Raw genomic sequence first — 27568 nt, forward strand, 5'->3', positions numbered from 1 at the left:
TTTCCCTCTACATGAAAATTCTAGGTCACCACATCCTAAATATGTTCCACTGTTTTTCTAAGTGTCCTGTGTGGCCAAAAGCATTTAGGAACTGCCGCACAGTTAGTCCTCTTTGAGAGGAGATAGTATAGTAAAAACGTCATAACATGTATGGCACACCATCATTTTAGCAATCACACTGACATAGGACATACTGTGATTTTAAAATGTTAACATATGAAGGAGCAAAATGTGTATGTTAAAATCAAAGAAATAGGTGGTAACCTTATATAGCTTTAGGGAAGTCACCTAAATTCAACTTTTTTTCTTTAAAATAGTAATAAGAATAAGACCTACTTTATAGGATTGTGGTAAGGATGAAACGAGTTCACACTCATAAAAATCTTTGCACAAAGCTAACATACAGCTAACAGCAAGAAACATAACTGTTGTTATTATTAGAGATTAGGAACGCATATTAGAATATCCAAGTCTCAAGAAGTCTTTCAGCAGGGGAAGCATTTGTTGAAGTTGGCTTTCTCAGATGTTTTTGACCATGTATATTAACCCAGTTTCTCAGCTGTAAAATACAGAAGGTGATGAAGAAACAGTCGATTCAGGGATGTTGGGTAGCTTGCAGTGTCACTCAGCAGTGTAGACCAACAGGCTCAGCCACCCTAAGCTTCTGGAAACTCAAACCCCACACAGAACAAACCTAATGAGGGCAGAGCTGCGGCCACCACTGAGCATGACGAGGTCCTGCAAATCTCTGAGAAACTCACCTGACGGCAACTGGTCCTGGGGCCAGCAGTGGCTCTGCTTCTGTCAAGCACAAGACCCTGAAAACTCTGCTCTCTATCAAGGATGGAGGTCTGTTTTGCCACCACACTGCCCGGAAAAAAAATGGATTTTGAATTGCACCTTCTTCCTCTGGTTGCTCACTTCTGAGTCAGTGTGACTGGTGGGATCATACCATGTGCCTGTGGTACACATTGCTCCCACCCATGTGGGAGCATAGGCCATGTGCCTGTGCCCTTGGTGAGGAGAAAGCAAAGGAAGAAAGCTTCATGGGGTCTTCCTGGGGAGGTGAGCCTCCCAGGGCTAGAAGTTCCCCAAAGACAGTAAATGTGTTTCATAGTTGCTGGAAAGCCTAACCACATGAGAGACATCTGCTATACTGTGAAACACCCACTCTTCCCTCCCCCCCAAAAAAAACTAATTTTCTATGGAGAATACTGTTGGATATACTTTTTCTCTCTGTGAGATACACATCAACATTCTTCTTTCTAGCTGCAGGGAAAAGACTCAAGTTGAGTGGAGTTTAATGTAAGAAAGTTCTTCTTAGGGCATCCACTGAATCTTAGAAAATTCTGAGAAGAGGGTGGACCTAAAATGTCCCTGTGAGTAGGACAGAAACAGCCATGGAAATCTGCCAGGAGGAGAGCTGAGGCGGAGGGACCAAGAGAAAGGACACTGCAGTTCTTTCTGTGAGTTTGGTCCCTGTCACCACAGGTGGACAGATAACACTTGCTCCATTATTTCCTGGATACACTGGTGTTTCCCTGCTGTCCTGTTTCTGAACACAGCCACAGACAAATCACTGCATGTAAGAGCAGGATGGAGCAACTGGGAAAGGGCTGAAAAACAGAAACAGACCTTTATGCCAAGTGCAGCTGCTGTGTGCCTCAGGGCCACGCACAGATGGTGACACCGAGGCCAGCGGGTGCACTGTGGGAACAGATAATACAGATGAGAATGATGACGGTGTATGTGTGTGTGTGTATGATCAGACATAACATATCCAGGGACGCCATATATACTATGTCACTTCTTGAAGGTGGGTGGCTACGACCATAGAGTGAATATAAAAGGAGCAACTGGTAGGGATTCCAGCAGTGGGCACCAAGAATGTACCAAGTAAATGTGTCAGCAGATAGCAGAGTTCCGTCAGCCATGGAGATGAGCCCAGAAGACAGGAATTGCAGTTGTGTGGATACACTAACAAAGGCAGGGCAGGGCCCTTATTCTAAAGAGACAAATTTACCAAAGTATATTGTAAAGACTGGGCTTGGGCACAGGAATGCATAACGTAGCCATTAGTAGAGCTCAGGTGTGATGTGGACAGTGTGATGTATTGGAGCTCCTGACCGATAGGGTGAGCATGTAAATTTTAATTACAAACCAGGAATGAGAATCTCATTAATAATTATGCTAGGACAGCAGGTATAAACCAAAAATGTTCCAGGAAAATGGGACACATGATCTTCCCAATTATACATTACCTGGCCCTAAGGAATCCACAGGCTGAATTCAAGCAAACATGACCAATAAAGGTAAAGAATGCAGTGGATGAAAATCAAGAAAACCTGACTTAGGAGAAACTGTATTTTTATTCTTTCCTTTGGCTTTAATATTCAAAGAGATGATGTAAAAACTCAGAGATGCTAGCATATACTTAATTTTCTTTTTCTTTTTCTCTCTTAATTCACTGCTGGAAGCTACCTATGATTATTCTAGCAACAACTGCACAAGGCATGAAAATTTTCATGAAAAGTTGCTCCAGAAGATTGAAGAGCAAGAGGGGCAATGTGCCCGGGCAGTGGGGTGAATGGCAAGATGGAGACTGGTCTCAATGACAAACTCCTCTACCACCCTGCTGGCTCTGGCTCCAGAGGTGGCCAAGCTGATGGTAATACCCACAGGATTTCTGCCCTTGGTACATTAGAAATTTCGCAGACAGAAGAAAGGAAATCAGATGTTTATCACCAGACTGACTATGACGTCACTCAAGAGAACTCTAATTGTTAGTAGACTCACTTTCTAAGAGAATGATCTCTATGGGAAATCTTCCGGATCCCAAATGTAATCAAAGAAGGAATCGGTAGCTGCCTCCAAATGCTGCCATCTTAGCTTCAGGCTGACAGTTTGATCTGGGCCTCTGTTTTGTGAATGCAGTAATACAATCCTCAGTAAGTAAGTAGAGCTTCATCAGATGCTTTAAAAGGACCTTTTGAACAGTGTGACTCTCCAGCAAGTCAATGCTGCAGTATTATTCCTGAGCTTCTAGGTGTTGACTTTGAATACTGACCTGGCACCAGGAAGCCATTTTCACTAGTAAAATATTCAGAGGAGCAATTTCAATGGCAGTGTGTTTGGAAGGAGAAATGCTGAAGGCAAGTACTACCTTTTACAATGAGGCCTTGTACCCTCTTGGTTATACTAAGCGCACTTCAGGCTTGTGAAATTCCCTCCACCTCTCCCTGTAAAAAGCTTCTCACCAAAGTTTACAGGTGCAGGGACTGAGAGGATTATATAAATCCAGAATGTTAGGTCAGTGGGGCCTTAAGTTAATGAACTTCATGCCCCTAGGCAGAATTCAGCTAGGCAATGGTTGAGCAGCAATGTCAGAATGGGCAGAAAGGTGTCCATAAAGTCCTTGGTCCCACAAGTGATTTCAACTCTTGCCACAAATTCATAGGTTTCTTCCTGTCATTTCCATTTTTCTTGCTAGCACTAATTCACCATCCAATGCCCCATATATTTATTTATGTCTTCTTGTTGTTATTGTCATACATGAAGTCAGGATTCTATGTTTTGTAAATATCTCTGTTCCTAGTCCCTGCTATATAACACTAGTTCAGTAATATTTGATAAATAAATATATGATATATTTGTTGAATACTTGTTGAATGAGTCCCCTCCCCATATAAATATAAGTCATTCAATCTATTTTTCCCTTCAGATATAAAGTCATTCAATCTATTTTTCCCTTCAGATATAAAGTAACCAAGTGAGAAAAAGAGTTCTCCAAAATCCACTTCTGGGCTGAAAAGTGACTCCATTTAAAGACAGGAATTGGAAGGAATAGGCAGGAGTTGTGGAGTAAAACTGAGGGTGGGACTAAGAAACAGGAGAATTTTTTTCTTAAAGCCAGACTAACATTCAGAATCAGACTATAAAAAAATGTAGTATTTCTTTAATTTCTGTAACTTAATCACATCTGTGAGTTTTGCTCTACCTGTCTCTCTTTGCAACAATAAATTCTTTAAACAAACAAACCCAAAAGATTTAGTGACATCAGGAAGCAGAAAATGACAGTTGCTATGTCTTAAATAGAAGGATGCACCCTAAGAAACAGAGGAACAAGGAATTTTAACAGGGAAGAAAGGGGAAAAGTTTCCCCGAGACCCCAAGAAGGAAGACAACGAACTAAGAAGTAACAACTTCTGAACTCAAAGCCCTCTTAGAGACAGCACAGAGAGCAGGTAGGGACTGAAATTCTCTATGAAATGGTAGAAACAAAAACAATCCCAACCAGGACAGAAAGTGTCAGCACAGCCCACTTATCCTTCTCCATCATCTCCTCATCCAAGCAGGCTTAATCCTGTCGGTGTTTCCACTTCAGCGTTTTTCTCAAATCAGATTTTCCTTTCAATCCCTAAAGCCATTTGCTGAATTCAAAGGCTTGTCATTTTCCCATAGGAATGCAGTAATTACCATGCTACTGTCTCCACGTTCACCTTCCTGCAACCCATCCTTCCCAGGGTAGATCTGGCCATTCTACTCTCCAGCGTAAAACCAGTCCAAGGCTCCCCCTCAGTCTTAGAATGGTGTCCATTCAAGTTATATTTTCAAACCATTCTCTAGTGTTCACTATGAGGCCTACATGTGAATTCCATATTAGAAACTGTAGAGACAATGCCTATCTTACTGACAGCTAAACCTCAAGCAACTAGGCCAGTGTCTGTGTTCCACAAGTATTTAATACTTGGTCCACAAATAAATGAAAGTGAAAAAACCACGATATAAAACAGTAGCATACAATCCTAATAATGGAAAACACACATATGCATACAGAAAATATCAGAAAAATACAGCAAAACATTTATTTATATTTTATTGATGCATTTTTAACTCTCAAAATTACCGCTAAAATGGGTTTTCTCTGATACTTAGATGCAAAAATACTGTCCACACAAAACCAAAAGGGATTTGGGTAAAAGTCATTTACCTGACAAATCAGACAGCAGCATGGGGTAAAATGGGCGATATAACACCCTCATCACTCACATTGGGCTCTTCATTTCTAGCCTTGACTCTGCTCTACTTCCTGCTACCTCTCGGCCACGCAAGAGGGTGAGCAGTGCCAAGCCACGCTACGGTTTTCACATTTCTACTTGCCGTCTACTCTCTCACTTCACTGTCCTAGTATTCCCAATGCTAGTCTGTGTTCTTGTCATCGTTTCATGTCTAGGGCAAAGCACAGTCCCTGGTACAGAAGAACTTATTATATGTTGATGGGGTAAATTAATTAATGCATGAATAAGGCAGAAATACTGAATATGTAACCCATTTCATTCATTTATTCTATAATGGTGCTTACCTAGTAGGGTTGTTGTCAGGACTAATGAGAAAATGCATGTAAAACATACCTGACACATAAGCACTCCATAAACAAAAACATTTATTAACTATTATCAACAGGATGATGTACAAGATGCTTTGCTCCCTTAGTCACAATCATCTTAAATTGTGGATAATCGTTCTTGCCCTGCCCATCTCACCCACTGGGGTGAGAAAGAGCTTAAAGCAGTTTGGGAACTATAAATCATTAGACAGACATATGTTATTATCATTATGATTATGATGATGGTGATGATGATTACATGCCATTTTCTTTGTGAATCTTGCCTACAATAAGTTTATCATTTAAGGTCATATTACCTTTGCTGATGTTTCAAACCATCCTACGAAACCATGCTCCTTGCAGAACTCGTCCATCTTGAGGCCATTATTCATGAGCATATCCTTCCCCTGGTCACATTTGTTGGCCAGCAAAACGACTGAAACTGGTTTTCCATTAGGGAGACTTAACTTTGAGTCCAAGTCATTTTTCCACTTTGTCACTGCTTCAAATGTAGCTGGCCTGGTGACATCGAAGACAATGAATGCACCCATGGCTTCTCGGTAATAGACCCTTGTCATGTTTCCAAATCTTTCTTGACCTATCACCAAAGGAAAATAGAAATCAAAAACTTACTGCAATTCTAAACCAAATATATTGCAATGTTACAAGGCCTCCAGTATGAGCTGTCCTTCATTGCTTATCTCTAAGGAATGAACTAAATATACAATCATGCAGCTTTGTTCTTGATCTTGGAACCTAGAGGGGAGTCATTCATTTAACAAGTATTTATTGAAACTTCTGGATACCATGTAATGTTCTATAACTGTGCTAATATAGTATCCCACTAGCCACATATGGCTACTTAAGTTTAAATTAAATAAAAATAATTAAAATTTAAAATTCAGTTCCTCAGTCATACTATCTAGTTACATTTTAAGTGTTAAATAACCACATGTGGCTACTGGCTACAATTTTATACAACTCTAGTACAGAACATTTCCGTTATCACAGAACGTTCTGTTGGACAACACTGCTCTCAATACATGGGCTAAAACGATTAAAATGTGAAAATCCCTGCCCTTGTGGAGATTACATTTTGGTGTGGTGATATAATGATAAACATAATAAATAACTAAATAATGTAATAGTTAAAAAAGACATCCACAGTCAAGTCTAATTAAAGGCAGTAGGAATAGCTAGCATTTATTGTTTGTCTGCTAACCATCAGAAGTGTGATTTCCATAAATGATCATGAAGGTACAATTATCCCCATTTTAAAGTGAAGAAATTGAAACTTAGTGAGGCTAAGTAACCTGTTCAATTTGTACAGATTAATAAGCTTTAGAAGTCGGAATTCAAGTGAGTTTTTTCACCTAGAGCCCATAGTCATTTACCAACACTGAATATTCTCAACTTATAAACCATAGTCTTGTATTAGCTCTCCTCCAGGTTTCCCTATCAGGCGTGTCCCGTTCAACTCAATTAAACAGATAACAGATATTTATGTGTCAGTGCCAGCCTCTGGGCCACATGCTGAGACAAGAACAGTGAACTAGTTGACCTCTACCCTTAAGTAGCCTACAATCTATTGTATAAGAAAAGCCCTCTGACAGAGAGAAAGATAGAGAGAAAGAGAGGGAGGGAGGGAGATGGGAGGGAGGGAAGGACAGTCAGGGTGGGAAGAGGGAGAGGGAAGGAGGAAAGGAAATTAAAAACAAACAAACAAATAAATAAATAAGAAAGAGAGAAAGCTGGTCCTTTTTTAGACCAATCAGCTAGAATCATTTTTGCTCTGATTCTTAATTTCCGAAGTGAATATTTGCAAGTTTATTAAACTCTCTAAGTTTAGCCATCCTCATCAGCAAAATGGCCATTATAATATATACTTCAAAAGGCTGTCATAAGAATGAAATGATTTAACATGTGTAAAGCACCCAGCACAGTACCTTATAACAACCTGGTACTTAAGTTTTCTCTCCCTTTCTACAGCATGTTAAAAATTACAAAAGCCAATATGGTATAGGTAGTAAAATCATAGATCCAATCTAGTGTTTATAACAAAAACTTATAGGTATTTCACCTGAATAACAGAAATCAACAAAATCCTATAGCTTGTTACTCTATCCATTAGTAGCTGCTGAAGACAGGGGCTAATTAAAATTGGATTTATTTTTCTGAACCAAAAAGTTCCAGAATTATGTGATAAAACAAAGACCTTTTATTCTTACTTGGGAATTGATGTTCAGAGTCAATAAAGTTACATAATTTTTTTAAAAAGTTAGGTATGTATTCAGTAAGTCAACTTATCTTAGAATAAAATGCTGAAACTGCCATGTATCTAAGAACACACCGGTCAACATACCTCTAACACTTTACATTTAACTCAGAGCTCAAGGTTTTGTGATGTTGAGTTTTAATTCAAGTTACCAAATTTTTTTATAGGTTGTTATGTTCACATTGCCATTAGCACAAACTATAAGAGAAAATAATCCATAAGCCACAGCACATGGATGAAGGTCAATGGTTCCCATCCTCATAGGTAAGCCTGCATGTTCAGGTATGACTGGAAAGAGCATTTTTGTCAGAGCCAGCTCATGATGATCCTAAAACATTTCTTACATGAGTTATACCACAGAAGCATTTTTTTAATTTATTTTCAGTCATCCAGTCAATGAAAGTTATAATAGTCTTCATATGACACATAACCCACAAGTAAACTTTCCTTTTTCCCAAATGAGTTTTAAATTTTTTCTTTCTTCTTTTCTTCCTTTCCCTCCCTCCTTCCTTCCTTCTTTCCTTCCTTCCTTTCTCTCTTCCTTCCTTCCTTCCTTTCTTTTTTCTTTCTTTTTAGTTTCTGATACAAAACAGTGATCTCCATTGATACCATTCAGGGTGGCCATGACATTTCAGGAACATGGGGAAAAAGCCACCCTCTGTGATCATTCAGGACTCTGAAGGCCTCTAGGCTTTGTAAGGATGTCTTATGATTCCTTTCAGGGAACTAATCAGATGAAGAGCAAAGTCATGGGTTGTTTAATAGTCTACTTGTCCAGAGGTTTTCACAGCAGAGTAAGGCGGCCTTCAAAAAGAAAATACTTTTCAAATATGGAGCACAGGGTCATTTTCAAGACTACATAAAAAAAAAAAAAAAACAATATATAGACATTGAACACATTCATAGGAATTCAAAGAGAAAATGTGTATGTATGTTTGATTTTGTGAAAGTATGCCTGTCAGATGAGAAAGAAGGAGAATAAAAGTGTGTTTCTAGAAAGAAAAGACCTTTGTTTGTTGAGGTCAGTGGGCCAACAGACTTGGAAAGTTTGTATTTTTGGTGTTCCAGCAAGAGGTCACATTCAGACCAGGACATGTCTAGCACTCACATTTTATCCCTCCATCCTGTCAGCTGACAGCCCTATCTGCTGTTTCTTATTAAAATAATGAGAACCATGTGATTTTTAGGGAGTGCCTACCTATGGGCAAAATAGAGACCTGATGTACTTATCATAGGCTATTTATTATTTTAAAAAAAGGAAGTAAACCACAGTTCAAAAATCACCTGTGAGGCTAGATCACTCATTTAACACACATTTATTGAACAGTGATATTGTCCAGGCTTTGTATTTTGTGTTGCAAATACACAGTCTTTTGTCCTCGAGAAACTTCTAAGCTGAGAAGTGTCATACTGGATGCATGCACTGGAAATGATCCCGTGTAGGTGCCTGATTCTCTTAGTCTCTAAACACATAGCCCTATGGATTGATTCATGATTCAGCTTCCAGCTTTGAGGGGTAGTAAGTGGCAATCAACTGAATCACAAAAAAAATGCAATGGCTGCAGACGCAATTTGGATAACCACACTGCAGAAGGTACAAACTTGCCCTGACTAGCATGACTCAGTTGGTTGAGGGTCATCCTGCAAAGCAAAGGGTCACCTGTTCCATTCCCTGTCAGGGCACATGCCTGGGTGGCAGGCCCAGTCCCCAGCTGGGATATGTACGGGAGACAACCGATCAGTGTTTCTCTCCCTCTCTTTCTCTCTCCCTTCCCCTCTCTCTAAAAATAAATAAATAAAATCTTTAAAAAAAAACAATGATGGGTCAGAAAACATGGGTCTTAATTTTAATCACTGATGAGCCTTCGACAAAAGCATTTCTCTCCCTGAGACTCAGTTTTCTCATCTGTAAAATAAAGTTGTTCTGATCTATCTCTAAGGTTCCTTTCTGCTTTTATGCCTTCTAGCCTTATGATATCACAATTAAATCCACACTTGGTCCTCTGTCTCAACTGCCTGGAATTGATCCACTTGGTGTCATGGACTTGGCTAAAAATATACACAAGCAACACAGCCAGAATGTGTATTTAATGAGATTTTCACTTGGTATTTAGTATTATATAGATGCTCTCAGTGTATATAACCAAGCAGTGAATCTTCTCAATGGGCATAAACACAGCAAGAGGAAATATGTCCAGGGTTCTATTAACCAATTAGCTTTGTAACCTCAGATTAGTCACTTTACCATTCTAAGCCTCAGTTTCCTCATTGGGGAAATAGGAAAACTGGATTGGATACCCTAACTAAATTCGTCATTGCTTCTGTTAACCTCCTCTAATCAACCTTCCCAATACACAGACAACCATAACTCCACCTCTTATTCCTCCTGTGTTCCCCACCCTGGCTCACAACATCACCATACACACTGCCACCCAGAGTGGTACCTTCAAGTCTTCAGACTGCTTCCTCACCCCCATACTCAACGGGTCTTCACCATCCTACCAACATTCCTATTTCAGAAGTGGCTCTTGATCTGTCCCTCCTCTCCATCCGCATTGCCAAAGCTCCACTCAGGTCCTCACTGCTTCTCCTCTGGACCCAGACAGCTCCCTAACGGGGGTTCTCAGCATCTCAGTTCTCTCCACTTCCACTCTCCCTTAGTATAACATAAATACTAACACAGGCTGAGGACAGTTGCCATGCTGGCAGCAGAGATTACCTGATGGTATATCTCCAAAAGAAATGAAATCACTACCTTGAAGAGATATCTGCACACCCATGTTCACTGCAACATTACGGACAACAGCAAAGACATGGAAACAACCTAAGTGTCCATCAACAGCTGAATGAATAAAGAAAATGTGGTGTGTACACATACACACACACACACAGAGGAATATCACTCAGCCATAAAAAAAGAAAATCTTGCCTTTTGTGACACCATGGGCAAAGGCTATGAGAGCATTATGCTAGGTAAAAAGAAAAAAAAAAAAATTTTTTTCTCTCTTTCCCAAAAAAAAAAAAAAAAAAAAAAAAAAAAAAAAAAAAAAAAGGGATCAGTTTTGCAATATATAAGTATATTAAACCATCACATTGTAGACCCTAAATTTACACAATAGTATTTGTCATTATATGTCAGTAAAGCTGGGGGCTGGGGCGGGGTGGGGGCATCATCTGAGGTATTTGATATGCTCCTCAAAGAATTTTATTGTGTTGACTTTGTATGGGGCCCAGAAATCTGTTTTGTTTTGTTTTTTTAAGCACTCCATAGGTAAAGCCTTAGAACTCTTTCTATCAGGCTCTACTTTTTAAATGTAAATATTATCATTATGCTCTGCTGGTATAGCCCTTCAACAATTCTTACATGCTTAGAAAACAGACACCATATTGATACTACAAATATGGAGTCTTTGGCTCCAAACACCTTTCCAAACTCTCCTCCTGCCACTCCCTGCAAAGTGCCCCGTGGCCAACCCACAATGAACTACTTGTGCTTCCAAAAACACATCCTGCATTACTCCCTGGATTTCCTGTTTGTTTGTTTGTTCGTTTGTTTGATCTTTGTTCCTACAGCCTAAATTCCCTCTCTCACTCTGTTCAATGAAATCCTATGCATCCTCTAATTGTGCTCTGAAATGTCACACATTTCTGCAACCTCCTCTGTCCTGCCAGCTGGAACCAGTGATTCCCTTTCTCCCAACCCCACAGCATTTTCATTCTCCTATACCATTCACACTTATCACGCTGTGTATTCATGCTCTGGTTCTGAGTCTCCAACACTGTAAAAAAAAACCTGGAGAGAGGGTCAATCATGTTTTAATGGTGTAAATCTAAGGTCTATTTCTCCACCTTTTGGGTATAGTAAGAGCTCAAGATACTATGGTAGAAATAAATAGAAATTAAGATTCCTTCTTCCTCTAACACACTACATTTATCATGTATTCATGAACTAGTGCTGCATATGAATGCACTTACTCTATATTCTACTTCAATTTCTGATAAATAATCAATAGATGTTCAGTGATGGATAAAATTAACACTATTCTTACTGGGTTGTGTACATATCTGTTGCAACAAGTTTCAGACTGGAATGTCATGTTTTCATAATCGTTCTCATCTTCTTAAGAAACAATTCCTTGGAATTAATTTACTCTATTCCAAAGAATATATGTTTTGGGGGTCATGACATAATCAGTAAAACTAAAAGTGCCACAGAGATGTGGAGTAACAATATGAAAAGCAGGATGATAAAACCAACAGTAAATATGGACCTTGCACAAGAATCTTGGGGGGAAAACAAACTATACAATTGACAGGATGATCAAATGGCCTTATACTGGTTTAAACTGGTTTTGAAGGCTCAGGGAACCCCATAGAGAAGGCTCAGAGTTGGGCTAACATCCTGGCAAGTAAGGTTTTCTGGTTTTTAAGAGCCAGTCTGACTTTGGCTATGGCTCTGAAACTCTTCCATCTTTTTTCTTCACTTCTTGGCTCCACCAATCCAGTAACAGAAAAATACCAATCAATCATCATCTTTCCAAGTCATCTAGGGTTATATCCTGAAACTACCCCTGTGTAAGCTTTCCCTACAAGATTACTCACCTCCCCCTCACCAGAACCTAGTTTCTGCAGCCCCTACAACAAACACTGCACTCTGGATACAGTAAGCATTCAACTACATCTCCTTCCTGAGTGGAGAAATAACCTATAATTCTTTGCCCCCTCCCAGTGATACTTGCAGACTGAAGAAGTCTCTCAGAGTCATTCTCTATTGTGTCTCGTGCATTCATCACTTTCTTTCTACTTCCACTGAAATCACTTCAGTTAGGGTTGCCTCATCTCATTTCACCTTATCCATTCACTTAACAAAACAAATTTTGAACACTTATTATTTTCCAAGCACTGTTTTGGCAACTGGAAAAAAATGGAAAGTCCTTGCCTTTATGAAGCTTACATTCTAGTGAAAAGAGGTAACAGTTAAAAAAAATGAAACTACAAGGAAGCTTACATTCTGGTGAAAAGTGGTAACAATAAACAAAAAACTAAATAAGATGCATATAATACTACATTATCTAGTGAAAAGTGCTATGGAGAGAAACTAAGCAGGAAGGGCGAAAGGGGTATATGGGTGAGGAAGGAAAAGTTAAGCAGGATAGTAATGGCCCACTGAGAAGGAATCATTTAAGTAAAAACCAAAAACTGGTAAAGGAGCAGGCTACATGGACATTTAGGAGAAGAGGGTTTTAAACAGAGGGAACAGCCAGTATGAAGACACAGAGGCACCAACCAATGAGTCTGGCGAGTGTTTGGAGAACATCAAGGAGAGAGTTGGCTAGGTGTCCGATGAGGCAGATCACAGGGACCAGACTCCAGGCAGTTTGGGACCATTACACAGATGCAGCCTTTTATTCTGGACAAGAGAGGAAAGTGCTGAAGCATTGTGAGCAGGTGAGAAACCTGATCGACAGAAGTAAATGGTTAACGGCCCCTGCTGCCTGCGTAATGACTTACAGGAGCCAGGGTTAGAGTTCGGGAGACAGTAATCCACGCAAGAGATAATGATTTGGACCAAAGTGGTAGTGGTGAAGGTGGTAAAGATTGGTTGTTTCTAGATATATTTGGAGATAGAGATGTCAGATGGGATATAGATTATAATAGGATTCAAGCATGATTTCCCAGACTGTTGAACCGAATTATGGAAGGTATGGAGTTGCCATTTGCTGAGATGGAAAAGATTTTTGCAGGCAAAGGTTCTGTGGAAGTAGACAGCGATTCTGACATGTCTGTTAGGCAGATATGTCGGGTAGGTAGTTGTATATTCGAGGCTGAAGTTTCAGTGGTGGTCAAGGCTAAAATTGTTACTTGTACTTTAATTTCTCTACATCTTTGCCACTTTCACCTTTCAAAGCCCTGTTTTCACCCTATCATTTCCCAAATTAAACACTTTCAGAAACCCACTGCTGCCTACAGCAGATGCCAAAAACTGAAGATTGGGCTGCTAACATGTTCTTTACATGAGATTGTAAACATGAGATTACATGAGACTCACATGAGATTTAAAGCAACTTGAACTATTTCCCAACAGTTATAAATTGGAAGATCTCTAGTAAAACAGATATTGCAACATCTTGAAAATTCAGAACATTCAGAAATACTGGGTCCACATCATATGACTACTGTTTAGTCCATTTGATCTGACCAGTACCAAACACCCAATTTTAAAGAAAATTTTGGCCGAGATGCTGTCTTTTGCCTTGTTACGTACCACAAGAACAGTGCCTTAAATTTGTGTATTTATACTAACTTTATAAACATAAGTCTAACAAAAGTATTTAGAATTCAATGAAATTTATGTAATTTTAAAAGAAATTGTACTATTGATTCATTTTTCTTATTGTATCTTATAAATAGTTACCCATGTTTGTTTCTTTGCATCAAAACACTATTTAACACCTTGGCTTTGTTCCAGAATATCCATCTAGCTGTATGGGGCATTTTGTGAAGGAACAAAATGTGAGCCAGGATTATGGGAAGCTTTGTCCCTACTTCCTAGGGAAACAGGAAGCAGTAGCTTGGGTGATCCGATATTAAGAACAGAAGCTTTTGAAAGATGAACAAGTATTTGCCAAGTACAGAAAGAGTTCATTTATTTTACCCTCTGGCTTCCTATGGGATTTTCAAGGTTACACACCTCGATCTACGAGGTAAAGGATAATCTTCAGACTAAGAGCAGGATCGTGCCCAAAACTATGCCTTGCTAGGCTCTACTGAGTTCTTCTTACTTTCATGCCCACTCATTCGATGACACCCCCACTCCCACTGCAACATACCCTCTCCCTCATCCTCTACCTACCTAAATCCTAGCTCTTCTTCAAGCTTGTATCAAACCCTACCTCCTGGGGGCCATTCCTGACTACTGGCTCCACACTCAAGTCCTTCCTCCTCTGTGCTCACACAGCTATGACACTGGATCACTTGCTTGCCCTGCCTTGTACTACTTTTCAAGTGCTGCAAACCTCTGCAGCCTGCGTCACCAATTACACTGCAGACTCCTTGAGCCCACGTTGAATTACTCAATTACCGTACCCTTATGTCTCCATAGCACACACACTCTGAGAGGCACTTCGTCTATGCTCATGATGGACTTGCGAAATAGAATGGAACGGGTAATACAAGTACTCTTTACATAATGAAGTAACAATTAATACTGATTCATTATTTGTGAGAGGTAACCCCAGCGGGGAAAGGAGTGGATTGAATAAAGCAAGAGATCTAAACCAACTCATTTACTTTCTATGCCTTACTTGTTAGTTCTTAAGATCCACTCTGAGAGGCTACATTCTGTCTTATCTCCTGGCTGACAATCAGTCAAACACACTTCCTGAATATGTTGTCCATCGTTCTCTCTCTCTCTCTCTCTCTCTCTCCCCCCCTCCCCTTCACCTTTCTTTTTTTCTTTCCTTTCTTTTTTTTCTTTCAAAAAAAAAGATCCACTCTGAAAAAAAAATCTGTCCCCAATTCAGAACCACCCAAACTCCTTATGCAATTTCTTTAATTTGCCTATAAACAATGGCTCTCATTTTGTCTTACTACTGGTTGTCATATCGTATAGGCAAATCTTACCTCTAATTTACAAGAAGTAAAGTTAGATGCCGTATGCTGAATTAAGATAATGTATGCAAGAGAATAAGATGACATAAACAGTAACCATTGGTCTCTTAGGTGTCCCTAAATAATAGAAACATAGAAAGGAAGGGTGGATAGATTATAGTGATCTAGTTTTTAAGTTAAATTTCAAAATTACAGGGTGGGGCAAAAGTAGGTGTACAGTTGTTTGTATGGAAATATTACAATTAATAAATAATTATACAAGAATAAACTCTATATTTTGCATACTCAAAACTATAACCTACTTTTGCCCCACCCTGTATTTTCAGTAAACTCTGAATTTATATTTACATTTAAGGCAGCATGTGTTTGTGTGTGTGTGTCTGTACATGTGTGAAAATGAGCATCCCCGTATCTCAGGAGATTTTTGTCACAATTTATTTTGAGTAGGGTTTGACATTACTCAGGTTAAATGAAATAACTCATTTGTATAGAGAAACAAGATCATATAATAATGTAATTGCCAATAATGGAAGTGGGGGGAGGAGTGAAACCAAGTCACAGAGAGGGGTTGGCTTGAATCAAGAGAGAACGGTCAGCATCTTGTGTTTTTAATTAAATTAATTATGACCTAAACAAATACCTACCAAACTACCTAAACATAGCCCCACTGAATTGAAAGCACAAATGTACTGAAAAGAAAAACTATCTGTGAATTACATCGCATCTGAGACATCATCTCTAAGTAACCATTAAAGGTACTTTCATAAGTAACTCACAAGAGACCCTGGACTCTAAGGGTTTCACTCTTAAAGAATTTCCAAATTCCTTTAGAGCGATAATTCCAAAAATGTGTACCAAGGTACTCAGAGGTGCTGGGTGCCTCAGTGAACTCATAGGTGAGCAACACGATATTATAAAATTTCAAGGTAAACACAATGGTGTTTAAGACCAATCAGAAACCTCAGGAACTACAAGCTTGAGGTAATTCACAATTTTAACATTAGATCAAGCTATATTCCCTTTAATATGATCATATTGTCTTGAAACTAGGGTTTTTACCGTTTGTGTAATAAAAAGCAAGAGTGATGTGAAAATAAATGTGAAACAGGAAATGAGAGTGGTAGTGTCTAGTTTAAAGTATTGTTTTCTTAAATTAAAAACAAACTCACATGCCATGCTACCCATATAAGGCAATTTTTATTCCAATACCATCAAACATCAATAGCTATTCTTTCTTTAATACTCAAACTAGAGACTTGCATCACTCAGTCACTGTGGATTTCTTGCCTAACAGTAATGTTTAAGATGGTTGTTATTAAGCTAAACAGCTACAAGTCTGCAGCAGTGATGTGTGTAAAGAATAGAGGTGATTTGATTCTTAGCTCTATCCAAAAGTGTAAAGGTTCAAAAACATAATAAATTATTGCTTTAAAATAAATAATATCTTCTAAATGCAACTTAAACAATTTATCACACATGAAAACTATTGCATTATCATATTGCCCATTAGAAAATAATAGAATAGTGTGGTTAGAAAATAGGATTTATAAATAGATAAGTCTCCATTTATATTCTAGCACTACTCCTTACTAACTGTGACAATGAAAAGTTTTATGCTGTTATTTTTTTTGCTTGTTTATGTATTTTCTAGTCTAAGCACAGTTTTGTTTTGTTTTGTTTTTGTCTCTATGATAAGCTCATTGTGTGCAATAAAAGAAATGATACACAAAAATGCACAGCACCATGCCTGACGCTCAATAAGTGGTGGCTATTAATGCCGTTATGTTGAAGGGAGAACAGTCCTCCTAACAAGTAATTTAAATTAATTTGTTCTAAACTTCACCCTATAAGTTAGATTAAAATGTGACTGAATCTCTCATGCCATAGGTAATTCCTTTGTTGTCATTAAACTGCAGAGCTAACGTAGACATATTCAGGAAGTAAAGCTGGGCTTCTACACAACACTAGAAGCTGGTTTTTTGGCCCCCATCTTGAGAGGAAAGATTTATGCAGGGCTGCTGAGGAAGAAAGGTTAAATAACATATCAGAATAACATAGGCTGCAAAAAAGTAAAGACTCAGAGCTGAAAGTAATGATTCTGATTTCCCATAGACATTTGAAACAATTGACTATCCCTTCTTAAATTCTCTTCACTTGGCTTTCAAAACCTGCCCTTGGTCTTCTCCTCCATGGTGTTTTCTCCTTATCTTCTTTGCTGATTGCACAGTTATTTCATTAAACAGCCATTTCATTAAATTATGTAAGAAACAGCACATGGCCAAGTCTGCTAAAAATCATGACGGATATTTGGAGAAATGCAGAATAACTCTAGTATATTGATTGCTGAAGGGAGAAGCGCTAGAAGGGAATAAAAAAGTTGCATGTGTCTCAAGGGAGGAAGAAGAACAACTGGAATGAGAAAATTAGGGAAGTCCCTGTAGAGGAGTTGCCCTTCCAAATGGGCCTTAAACATCAGGTAGGGTTTAGACATGTGGAAATAAAGGGAAGAGCACACACGTGAGCCAGCAAGAGCAGGAGCAAAGACACAGAGGCAATAAACATGGGGTGTGAATAAGGAACAGCAAGGAGTTCAAACGGCCAAGTTTTAAGCCTCATATTGGAGGGTGGAGGGAAATTAAACTAAGAATGTTATTTGAAGCCAGACTGTGGATGACTCTGTGTGCCCTCAAAGCCACACCATTATCCTCTCTTTGCATTAACTCCCACAGTGCTGGGCGCCTACCAAATTCAATTATTTTTGTGCCCCAGTACTTAAAACACCAAAACATCTGGGGCTAAAAAGGTAGTTTTTAGTTACTCAAATCTCATCATTAATGAACCAGAAGAGCCTTCATTCTGGTGCCGGCTCTACCATTAACTTTCTCTGGGCCTGAGAAACTACTGTGACCCCTTCCCCCACTTTCAAATCTTAGCTTCCTTGTCTGGAAAATAAAAGATTTGGTTTGATGAGCCCTCAAGGTCTTAACTCTGTGAAAATGATATTTCGAGAAGGTATTACTTTATCTACTGGATCCAAAAATCATAAAACAGATAGTCTTGTCATTTGACCTCTAAATGAATCACATTTCACTCCAAATTATAAAGACTGTTAAATGAAGAAACACAGTTTTGAAGAATGGTCTTTAAGGTCACTCCCATGTTTTTATAGTAGAATGCCACCTTAAAAAAGTGCCTACCATATTCATTGATTCTAAAATGTATGCATTTCATATGTTAATGTGGATAAAATCATGATGTCTTTCAAGCATGAACAAAGTTTATTAATTTAATTTTATTGAAGAAATTCTTATATCAACAATATATCTTAGAAATAAAGTAATGATGAAAGAGTTGAGCAAGTCTTCACCAACTAAGAACCAAGTACTAGGCGAGGTCTACGGAAATGACATTCCAGTGCAGTAGCAGAGGACTTCCATCTGCGGTGAGCATGGGATTTTATGGGAGCAGAGAAACAATGTCTTCCTTATTCACACGGGCTCAATATAGTCTTCCTGAAGGGGATAGGATTCTGAAGGTGATGGGGATCCACTGAAGGATGCTAAGCTGGAGAATATCTATTGGAGAATGACACCATGCTGAGAAGTCTCACCTCCGTGAATTACAAACTGATGGGTGGGAAAGCTAGACGAAGGAATGGGTATTAGGAAGCTGCTACAGTAGGCCAGGTGAGTTGTGAAGAAGACATAGCTACTAAAAGGAGGAAAAAGAGCTATTTTTCAAGGTAGAAAAAGCAGCAAAGTAGTATTTGATTAATACTGAGAGTGGGAAACTAAAGAGAGTGGGGAATGAAGAAAGTTAAAACCTGGTTTATTTTCAAAGAGTAATTTATGATCATATAATTTTTAAAACCAAATTTTCAAATAGCTGAAAAAAATTATTGGAACTTAATAATTTGGAAGTCCAGGCTAGCATCACAGACATGATCCTGTCAAGCTGAGGAAGACCACTTTAGTACCCCAACCTAGAAGTTCCAAATCCGCCCCTGACAAAATAAACCTGATTTTCCCCCCACCCCCACAGGAACACTAAGACCACCACAACCCTTTGAGAATGTCCATCTCAGAATCACAGAGAGTGGAAGAAATAATAAGGATTCTCAATGGTTTGAAAGCTTTGGGGGATTCCCAAAACTAATCACTGGAAAACAGGGAGAAAGAGCTCTTAGCCTACCTATGACAAGACAACCATTCTCAAAAAATTTCTTCAGGTGAGTGATGACTCTAATGTCAACTATAGGGACTACTTAATACCAAACCACTTTTACTACTTAATACCAAACCACTTTTACTACTTAATACCAAACCACTTTTACTGAGCAACTATTATGTACTAAGCACCATGTTCTACCTATGCTTGGCCCACTTTTCTCCCCTATAAAACTGGAAATAGTAAGACCTAGTTTCCTGCATTACAGTGGTGTTAGAAGTGCAAAAATTGGTGTGGCAAATTGATAAATGTAAAGAATTATCACTCTTAGCTTTCAGTTTTGCATTCACATTCTTTCCTCCTTTGTTCCTTCCATCTCCCCACTGCCTTCCTCACACACTGGAATCTCGGGCCATGCCAGATGACCTGCAGTCCCCACCGTGTCTCCTCACCTCCTTGCCATGGCTAGGGGAAGCCCCATTTTATACCTCCTTCTAGCACCTGATTCTTCCTATTCACAGAACTTATCAAAAGAGTAATTAAATAATCATCTCCATGATTATCTTTTATCTTTATGCCCCACTAGACTATCAGATTCTGTAGAGCAAAGATTGGTCCATTTCATTCCCCCCTAAATTCCTCTGCTTATCAAGTGAATGAATAAACCTTTCAGGCAAGACCTGGTATCTCTCAAATCCTCGTTTTAAAACTATTATTTTAATAAAATGCAGTGAAACAAAAATAATTTAAGTGCCACTTCACTCTTTCTTAGAGTAACTGTGTTCCTGACAGCAGGATCACAATGAGACATCCTGGGTTTCCTTTTGTCATGGCCAAGCCTCAAGGACTGTAGTCATGTCTTACTTGCTAGCACCTCACAAACTCTTCCCTCAATAGCTCTATGACTTAGAATCTGTCTGCCTTCTAGTCTTCAGCCTACTCGTCACTTCATCTCCACCACTTTAATTCATCTCGTCATTATGTAATCTATAGGCATTACAAACCATCAAAGTGATGTTCTGGGGAGATAAACCTAACCTTGGTACATAGGAGAACTGGAGGATGAGGAGACTAGATGGAGCCACGTAGCTATGACAGCAGGACAGTTAAGCAATTAATAGTGCCGGCCCTAGTCCAGGGAAGCGAGTGGCAGGGGAGGCATAATCACTATCTGACTTTGAGATTGATGGTGTGTGCAGGTCACATAGGAGGTAAAAAGATGGCAGAGGTTTCAAGTCTAGTGACCGGGAGAAAGACAGCATGGTTAACACAAACCAGAAAGTCCAGTGTGCGCGGAAAGATGTCGTTTAGATTTAAAAATTGCATCCTTTACTACTTACCATTAAGACGGGTGATTGCCGATATTTTGTTTGTATTCCTTTGCTGTTGTTTTCTTTTGTACCTTCCAATTTTGCTACATTGAGCATATATTATTTTAATAGAAAAAATTTCCTGCTTTTTTTATGCAATTTTGCTATTGACAGATTGATCTTGCAAGATAAATGAGATATCATAAAGGAGATGACCAGCAGAAAGACAGAATTGTAGATCTAAAGCTCATGAGAAGTCAAGGTCATATGCACAGTTTTGGAGTTGTCAGCATACAGTTTAAAGCCATGATAATGCATCAGATCCTCAAGAGAAGGAGAATTAAAGAGGGCCAGAGGATGAACTTCTGTCTCAAGTTGTCCAGCCCTGAAATCACTCACAGGGAATAACTGGTGCTAGGAACAGCACAGGAAGTACTGCACTAGCTAGAGGCTTTGTCCTGCCTGCTCGGGTTTAATCTCCGAGACTGGATGGAAGTAGTGTGGCCAGAGCCCTCTCTGAACCACCAGAGTGTTTTGGAGTTACCGATGCTAATATACTTTACTCACAGTTGCAGGGATTCGCTGTTGTGCTATCGTGCCCACTAAACTGTGAAATTCTTGAAGTCAGGAATCAACTCTTCTTCAATTCTTTATCCTACTTTGTTTTCCCCTCACCCAGTACAGCACTTAACACATACCAAGTTTTTAATATACATACCTGCGGAAAAAACCAACCGCACCCAATAAGAGCTGCTCCTCCCATCCTCACCTTCCCTTAAATGACTTAGCTTTCCTTGGTCAGTCTGCTATGTGCTCTTCTGTCTGAACTAGTCCTCTAAAATCTAGATGAGGGGACATGTCCCATAGGCCTTATGTTCACATGTCTGTGCCAGATGGGGGTTCTAATGCTTGTTCTGCAGGAATTCCTGTGATGCTTTCCACACACATTCCCTCACCCTACTTTGACAGTTCACTCTTCTGCTCAGTGTATGTATTATTTACCTGTAAGCACATAGCATTTTAGTCTATGCTGTATTTAGAAAATCTACAATTATCCAGGAAGTAAATTGCTCAGCAGAGAGCAGTCCCAATTAGATATGATTTTTTTTTTTTTTTTTTTTTTTGCTTGACATAGTGGTTGCCAAATGTAGCTCTTTCTACATTTCTAGATATATTATGTTGATATTTAGGACCCTTCTTCTAAAACTTCTTGGAGAATTGCAGTATTTTGAAATAGGTACTGAGGATATGGTCAAGTACAAACCCATGTGGAAGCACTTGATAGCCTCTAAAACAATACACCACTCTGACCCAGACAAGTCTCACAGCCACTTGTGTGCGGAGTCAGTGTCCCGGGGCTCCTGACCCTCGCTTCAGGCTGCTTCCCTCTTTCACTCTGCCTGTTGGATAGTTAATGTCCTCCAATGCTTCTTTGTCACATGGCTTAGGCTGGGAAAGTTAGAACAGATATGCCCTGCAGGAAAATATTTTTCTTATAAGTTGGATCTTGTTTTAAATATTTAGAGGCATTGATTATTCAGTACAGCCTTGCAGTAAAACTTTCACATAGCGAAGAAGCATTCTCTAAATTATCTGTCTATTTAATTTACTTTCCACTACATTGGTTAAGTCGAGAATTGGGTCTCTGCTGTTTTTGTTCTTCTTGGCCTCTTGCTAGCTCTTGTGTCCTTGGGCAACTACCTTACCTTTCTGACTTTTAATGTTCTCTAATATAAAATAGATTTAACACACCCTGCTCTGTCTATACCCTCTGTGATGCTGGGAAGATCAAGCTGGAAATTGTATGTGAAAGTAGTTGGTAATAACAATTAAAACAACAAGTGTAATAGCTAATATTTATTCAGCATTTATTATGTGTCAGGCCCAGCTTAACATGAATTGATTCATTTCATTCTTTTAATAAGCCTAAGAGGCAGATTTTGCTCTTATCTCCAATTTGTAGACAGGAAACCAAGACATAGAAGCTGAGTAACTTGCACAAATTACTTGGAGTAAGAAGTTGGAATAAGCTAGCACATACTACCTGAATCCAGTAGAATATATTAAAATGGACACAGATGGCAAGAGATAGTATAGTATAAATATGATATCACAGGAAAATCAAATCTATAATTTAGAATGTATTTAGAATATGTTTAAAGGATTCCATTTTTAAGTTATGGGAAGTAGAGCAAAGCTGTTAGGAACCTGGGTGCTAGATTCAAGGGCCAAGTTTTAAATTCCCAGCACTACCACTTAAACAGCTACTTTACTGGGAAATTAAACATGTGTGGATAATTGTAAGAATAAGTGCTTAAGAAATGTTAGCTACTATTACTCTGTCCCAGTTCCTGCAGTTAGGTCCCAAAGCACATCCAGAGGAAAAAAAAGTCTCAAGTGTGATCATTTTGTTTACTCTTTTTCTGATAAATCTATAAAAAGAATAAAACCTATAAGCAAGGATCAAATTTTCAAAAGCACATTTTCATTCCACTTCCTTCCACTGTCTGCGTAGGGGTACTGTATAATATCCAAAAGCCCATTAGAAATAGGAAGGAACAGGCAAGGATAACCCATCTACTGAAGAAGCAAAGCCTTTAAAGAGGAAGAGGGCATAAACCTTGTGGGCCACCTGTGCACCAGGCACTCACAGGCCTATGGCCATAAACACTGTGGCTTGATTCCAAGCCAGACAGAACTGGGTCAACTCCAGCTCTCCCACTTATTAGCTGGGTGGCCTTGGGCAAAGTGACTCAGTTTTTCTCACTCTATCAAGAACTTCTGAAGCCATAGCTGGTCCAGTTGTTCCTCTAAAGTGGAATCACTAGGATGAGGGTGATGGCTAGTCTCCTACGGCCTGTGCAACTTTTCATGTTGGTTTCAAGGTCAAGTTCATAAGCCCTGGAGTCTTTCAAGATCAGACTGCCCAGGCTAAGTGGCTACAAGAGATATATCATGGGAATTTGCTGGACAAATAGGGCCCACTTGGCATTAAACCAAAAAAACATCAAGAGTCTAAATGAGCAAAGATTCCCTCTCCAGCAAGTTGATCTGATATCCCACCAGGACAGGACAGGTCTCTATCTCAAACACACCCCAAACCCTCTCAAAGAGAGGCCCACCAGTCTTCACTACACATTCTCTCCAGACACACAACAGAGTTAAGCACAACGGAGAGAGAGAAGCATGTCTATGTTTGATGAGTCAGGCTATGATCTGAAGTGTATAAAGTACACTTAGCTAACTGGAGTCTAGGTGGGCAGTTGATGCTGAATTTCGTGACTTCATTCCCCACAGGGCTACCTATGCAGCCTGAAACATGTTACTACTATGCTCCAGACATCCTTTTCTACAATGGCCCAACTTACCCCACCAGCTTAGCCTGCTGCCCAACTTCTAATTCAGCCTACCTAGCCTCTAGGCTGGAGATTGCCAAAGACAGGTTACCACAGAACATCAGAGCCCTGGGACAAAGAAGCTCCCTTACTGAGATGCTGCACACCACCATATCTGTAGAGCTGAATTTCCAAGGCTCCTCAGACTTCTCATCTACCCAACCTTCTGTGACTATTGTCTCTATGGCAACCTTAGTCCAGAACCAGAGCTCAGGAGGCATGTCTAAGCTTTGGAGTTATACTGCTCATGACAGCATGTTGTAATATGGGTAAAGCTGAAAAATGATACTGGGTATTTTGGAACATATAAATAACATATTTTGGAATGTAATAAAGACATCGTTATTTATTAGAATTTAATCAGCATATTTATATCATGTCCTTCTTGCCTAGCATTTATACATGCTCAAAAAATGGTAGCGACTTTAAAAATAACCCTTGCAGCTCTCCTAGATAGAAGTATTATCGGGTCTAGCCAGTGTTCGTTAGTTGCTTATCTCTTACTTGTTGGGAGAAAGCATTTCGCCTATTACAGATAAGGAAACTGAAGCCAGAAGGTTAGGGAACTTGCCTAAAAATTTCTTAGGACATGTGAGATAAAACATGGATTCACACAGCAGCAGCTTAACCCTGGTGACCTTCTTTCTTCCCTGTTAGGTGAGGACACTGAGACCCACGGACATTGTATAAAATGCCTGAGGTCACATCCTTCCTTGCATTTGACACTTAAGTTTAAATTATGGCTACCCTTTCAAACAGGTAAGCTAATTCTAAACCCAAGTCCTGGAGACTTCTAACTCATCAAGAGTTAGAACAAAGTACACAGACTCATAGTGGATTTTCTAGATGAAAAGTCCAATCGGATAGTGGCTGATGACATCTTCCGGTCTCTGATAACCCCTGTGCTACTACAGCTGCTGAAGATGACTCTGAATGCATGAATCTGTCCACATGCCAAGAGCTTTATCATAAGACCTGGCAGCTGATGAGTAAAGAGGCACTGGAGCCTCCAGGATCAGAAATGCCCTTTCAAAAATTTTCCACATTTGTTCTTGCTTCAAGCCATGATAAAGTGTTTCCAGTCAAATGCACTAGCTAAAATGAACTTATTTTCTGAAGGGGAAGCAGCTAGTTTGGGCCCAGCACTTGAAAAAGTTCTCAGTGCCACAGACCATGAAAGAGTCAGAGGCGAAGTGGGATTGTTTAAGGTGATTCACCCCAGAATCCCAGAGGACCTTAAAGCTTCCGAGCAGTGAGCTGGGAGATTCCTGAGCTGTCAGGCCAGACCCCTCCGCATTCAGCAGGGACACAATGAGCTAGAGACGCTTGTCTGAAGCAACTGAGCATGTTAGTGAGTGTCAGGACCAGGATCTATAATGAGGACTTGAACACCACCAGGTGCAAACAGCCTCAGTCCAGGGACTCACTCTTGAGAGTAGACACTGCTTCCTCACTTTCAACTGTGCCCACCTCCTGGTACAAACTCTCGGAATCAAATTCTGATTTCAAACATCGTAAAGAAGCTTCTCGTTCTCCAGGTTTCTCAGCGAAAGCTTTAGGACCAAATCAAGAAATCTTATGTTTAATGTCATAAACCCATAGATAAAAATGTCCCTAAAATATACACACTAACTCCTTCTGAGAGACGACAGAGAGCCAGAGAGATAGATATAGTGTGGGAGCAGGGGAGAGAAGGAATACTTTGCCCCCACATGTACATTAGGAAGCTCTGTGGCTTCCTCAAAGCAAAAGCACCTCCAACTCGCTTGACTGACAGTAGAAAAGGGAATGAAGAAAGTTGGAATAAAGTGAGCGACTGAAGAAAGGAATTAACTCCTCTAGCCTGGAACTCTCTCGGTTTCTGCTGTGAACCGATTTAGGGGCTTCCCCTGGATTGGACTGGGCAGGGAAGGGCGGGCATGGCAGTCCGGGTCGCGTCACCAGCCCGGAAAATGAGCTGTAGGCCAAGAACTCAATGCAAGTCTAAATAGGTTTCCCTCTGCGTCCCCGGAGAGGCCCGCGCTGGACAGAAAGATCCCAGGAGAGCGTGCGAGAGGTAGTTAAAGCAGCAGCCCCACGCGCCAGTGAGTCCGCTGCAAATTTCAGCGAAAGCGAGAAACTTTTTTGTTTTCTTTGGAGCCAAGTTTCCAAAACACCGGGAAAAGTCTCTTTCGGCTCAGCGTCCCGGAGACCTGCTTCCCTTATTTGGCCGCAACCCTTCTGCCTCGGGACGGGGTACAAGCTGCGAGGCGCTCCCGTCCCCGGACCTCCTTCCCCAGTCCTCACCTGCGATGTCCCAGAGCTGAAGGCGCACCACTGTCTCCGGGTCCCAGTGAAGCACCTTGAGCGCGAAGTCCACGCCGATGGTGGCCCGGTAGTGCGAGGAGAAGTTCTGGTGCACGTAGCGCTTAATGATGCTGGTCTTACCCACGCCCAGGTCGCCGATTACCAGCAGCTTGTACAGGTGCTCCTTGTTCGCCGCCTGCATCCTGGCTGCCCGCCCGCCGTGCCGTGCCGAGCCTGCCGGGCCGGGAAGCGCAGCCGGGGCCTGGGCGGGATGGAGACACCGGGAGAGGAGCGCGAGTGCCCGCGCAAGGGAGAGGAGGCGGCGGGGCGGGGGCGAGGGGCGGAACTCCTCCCCCGCCTGCTGGAGCAACGCCCTGACAGGCACTTGGGGGTTAATCTGCCTTTCCATCCAGCGCTGTGCTGCTTTCGAGCGGAGTACAAACTGGAGGGATTCCTGGGACTGGAAAGTTGAGGGTTCACGTGATAATACCTGTTGCAGAGGTAATGCATACAGCGCTTCACAGTTTCCAGAGTTTTTCTCGCCTGTGATCCTGTCTATAAAGCTGTGAGGATCGGGTTGCACCAGAAAACTGAGTGTTAAAATGTTAAGTGAATTGCAGGAGATGACAATCAATGACAAGGGTGGCTGAATGAAGACTGGGCTCCTGAGGCCATGGGCCTTGCCACCATCCCACACTACAGAGAGAAACTGGAAGGAGAGGCAGCGTGTGATACAATTTCAAGAGACAGGATGTGTGTGTAGGCCCTGCATGTCCTGGATTTTGAGGCAGTGACCTTGGGCAAGTCTTTTGGGCTGCCCTAGCCTCCTTCTGCAGTGACCTGGTAATGGTAATCCGGACCTATCAGCAGCCTGGGATTGTGAACATATATGATGTCACCTATATTCAACAGTTTATGGTCCACAAAGGAGGATAATTGGGCTGAAACACTGAGGGCGTCGGCAGTTTTTAGCCTCCCCCTCTCCTAGCCTAACAGATTTGAGTTTTACTGAAAGACAGGTTAAACAACTGCTCAGATTATTTTAAGTGGTAACAGGAAGCATTTATCCAGTACGTGCTACCTGCCAGTTTTTATCCATGTCACTTAATCATCCAAGCAGCCCTAAAAATAACAAACA

The 27568-nt window shown here is 40.4% G+C and overlaps 1 protein-coding gene across 1 annotated transcript in view; it reads right to left on the reverse strand.

Moving 5' to 3' along the window:
• The window catches only part of RAB38 (RAB38, member RAS oncogene family), a 47727-nt gene extending 21095 nt beyond the window's left edge, over positions 1 to 26632 (reverse strand). Inside the window, exons 1-2 of the mRNA XM_054576171.1 lie at positions 26431 to 26632; positions 5704 to 5984 (exon numbers count right to left, since the gene is read on the reverse strand). Coding sequence (XP_054432146.1) covers positions 5704 to 5984; positions 26431 to 26632 — 483 coding nt within the window. The remainder of the gene's footprint in view (positions 1 to 5703; positions 5985 to 26430) is intronic.
• Between the last annotated feature and the right edge of the window lie 936 nt (positions 26633 to 27568).

This window comes from Pteronotus mesoamericanus, unplaced genomic scaffold, assembly GCF_021234165.1.
Source record: "Pteronotus mesoamericanus isolate MK-2021 breed Mesoamerican mustached bat unplaced genomic scaffold, CSHL_Meso_final contig_33, whole genome shotgun sequence".
In the NCBI taxonomy this organism is placed as follows: Eukaryota; Metazoa; Chordata; class Mammalia; order Chiroptera; family Mormoopidae; genus Pteronotus; species Pteronotus mesoamericanus.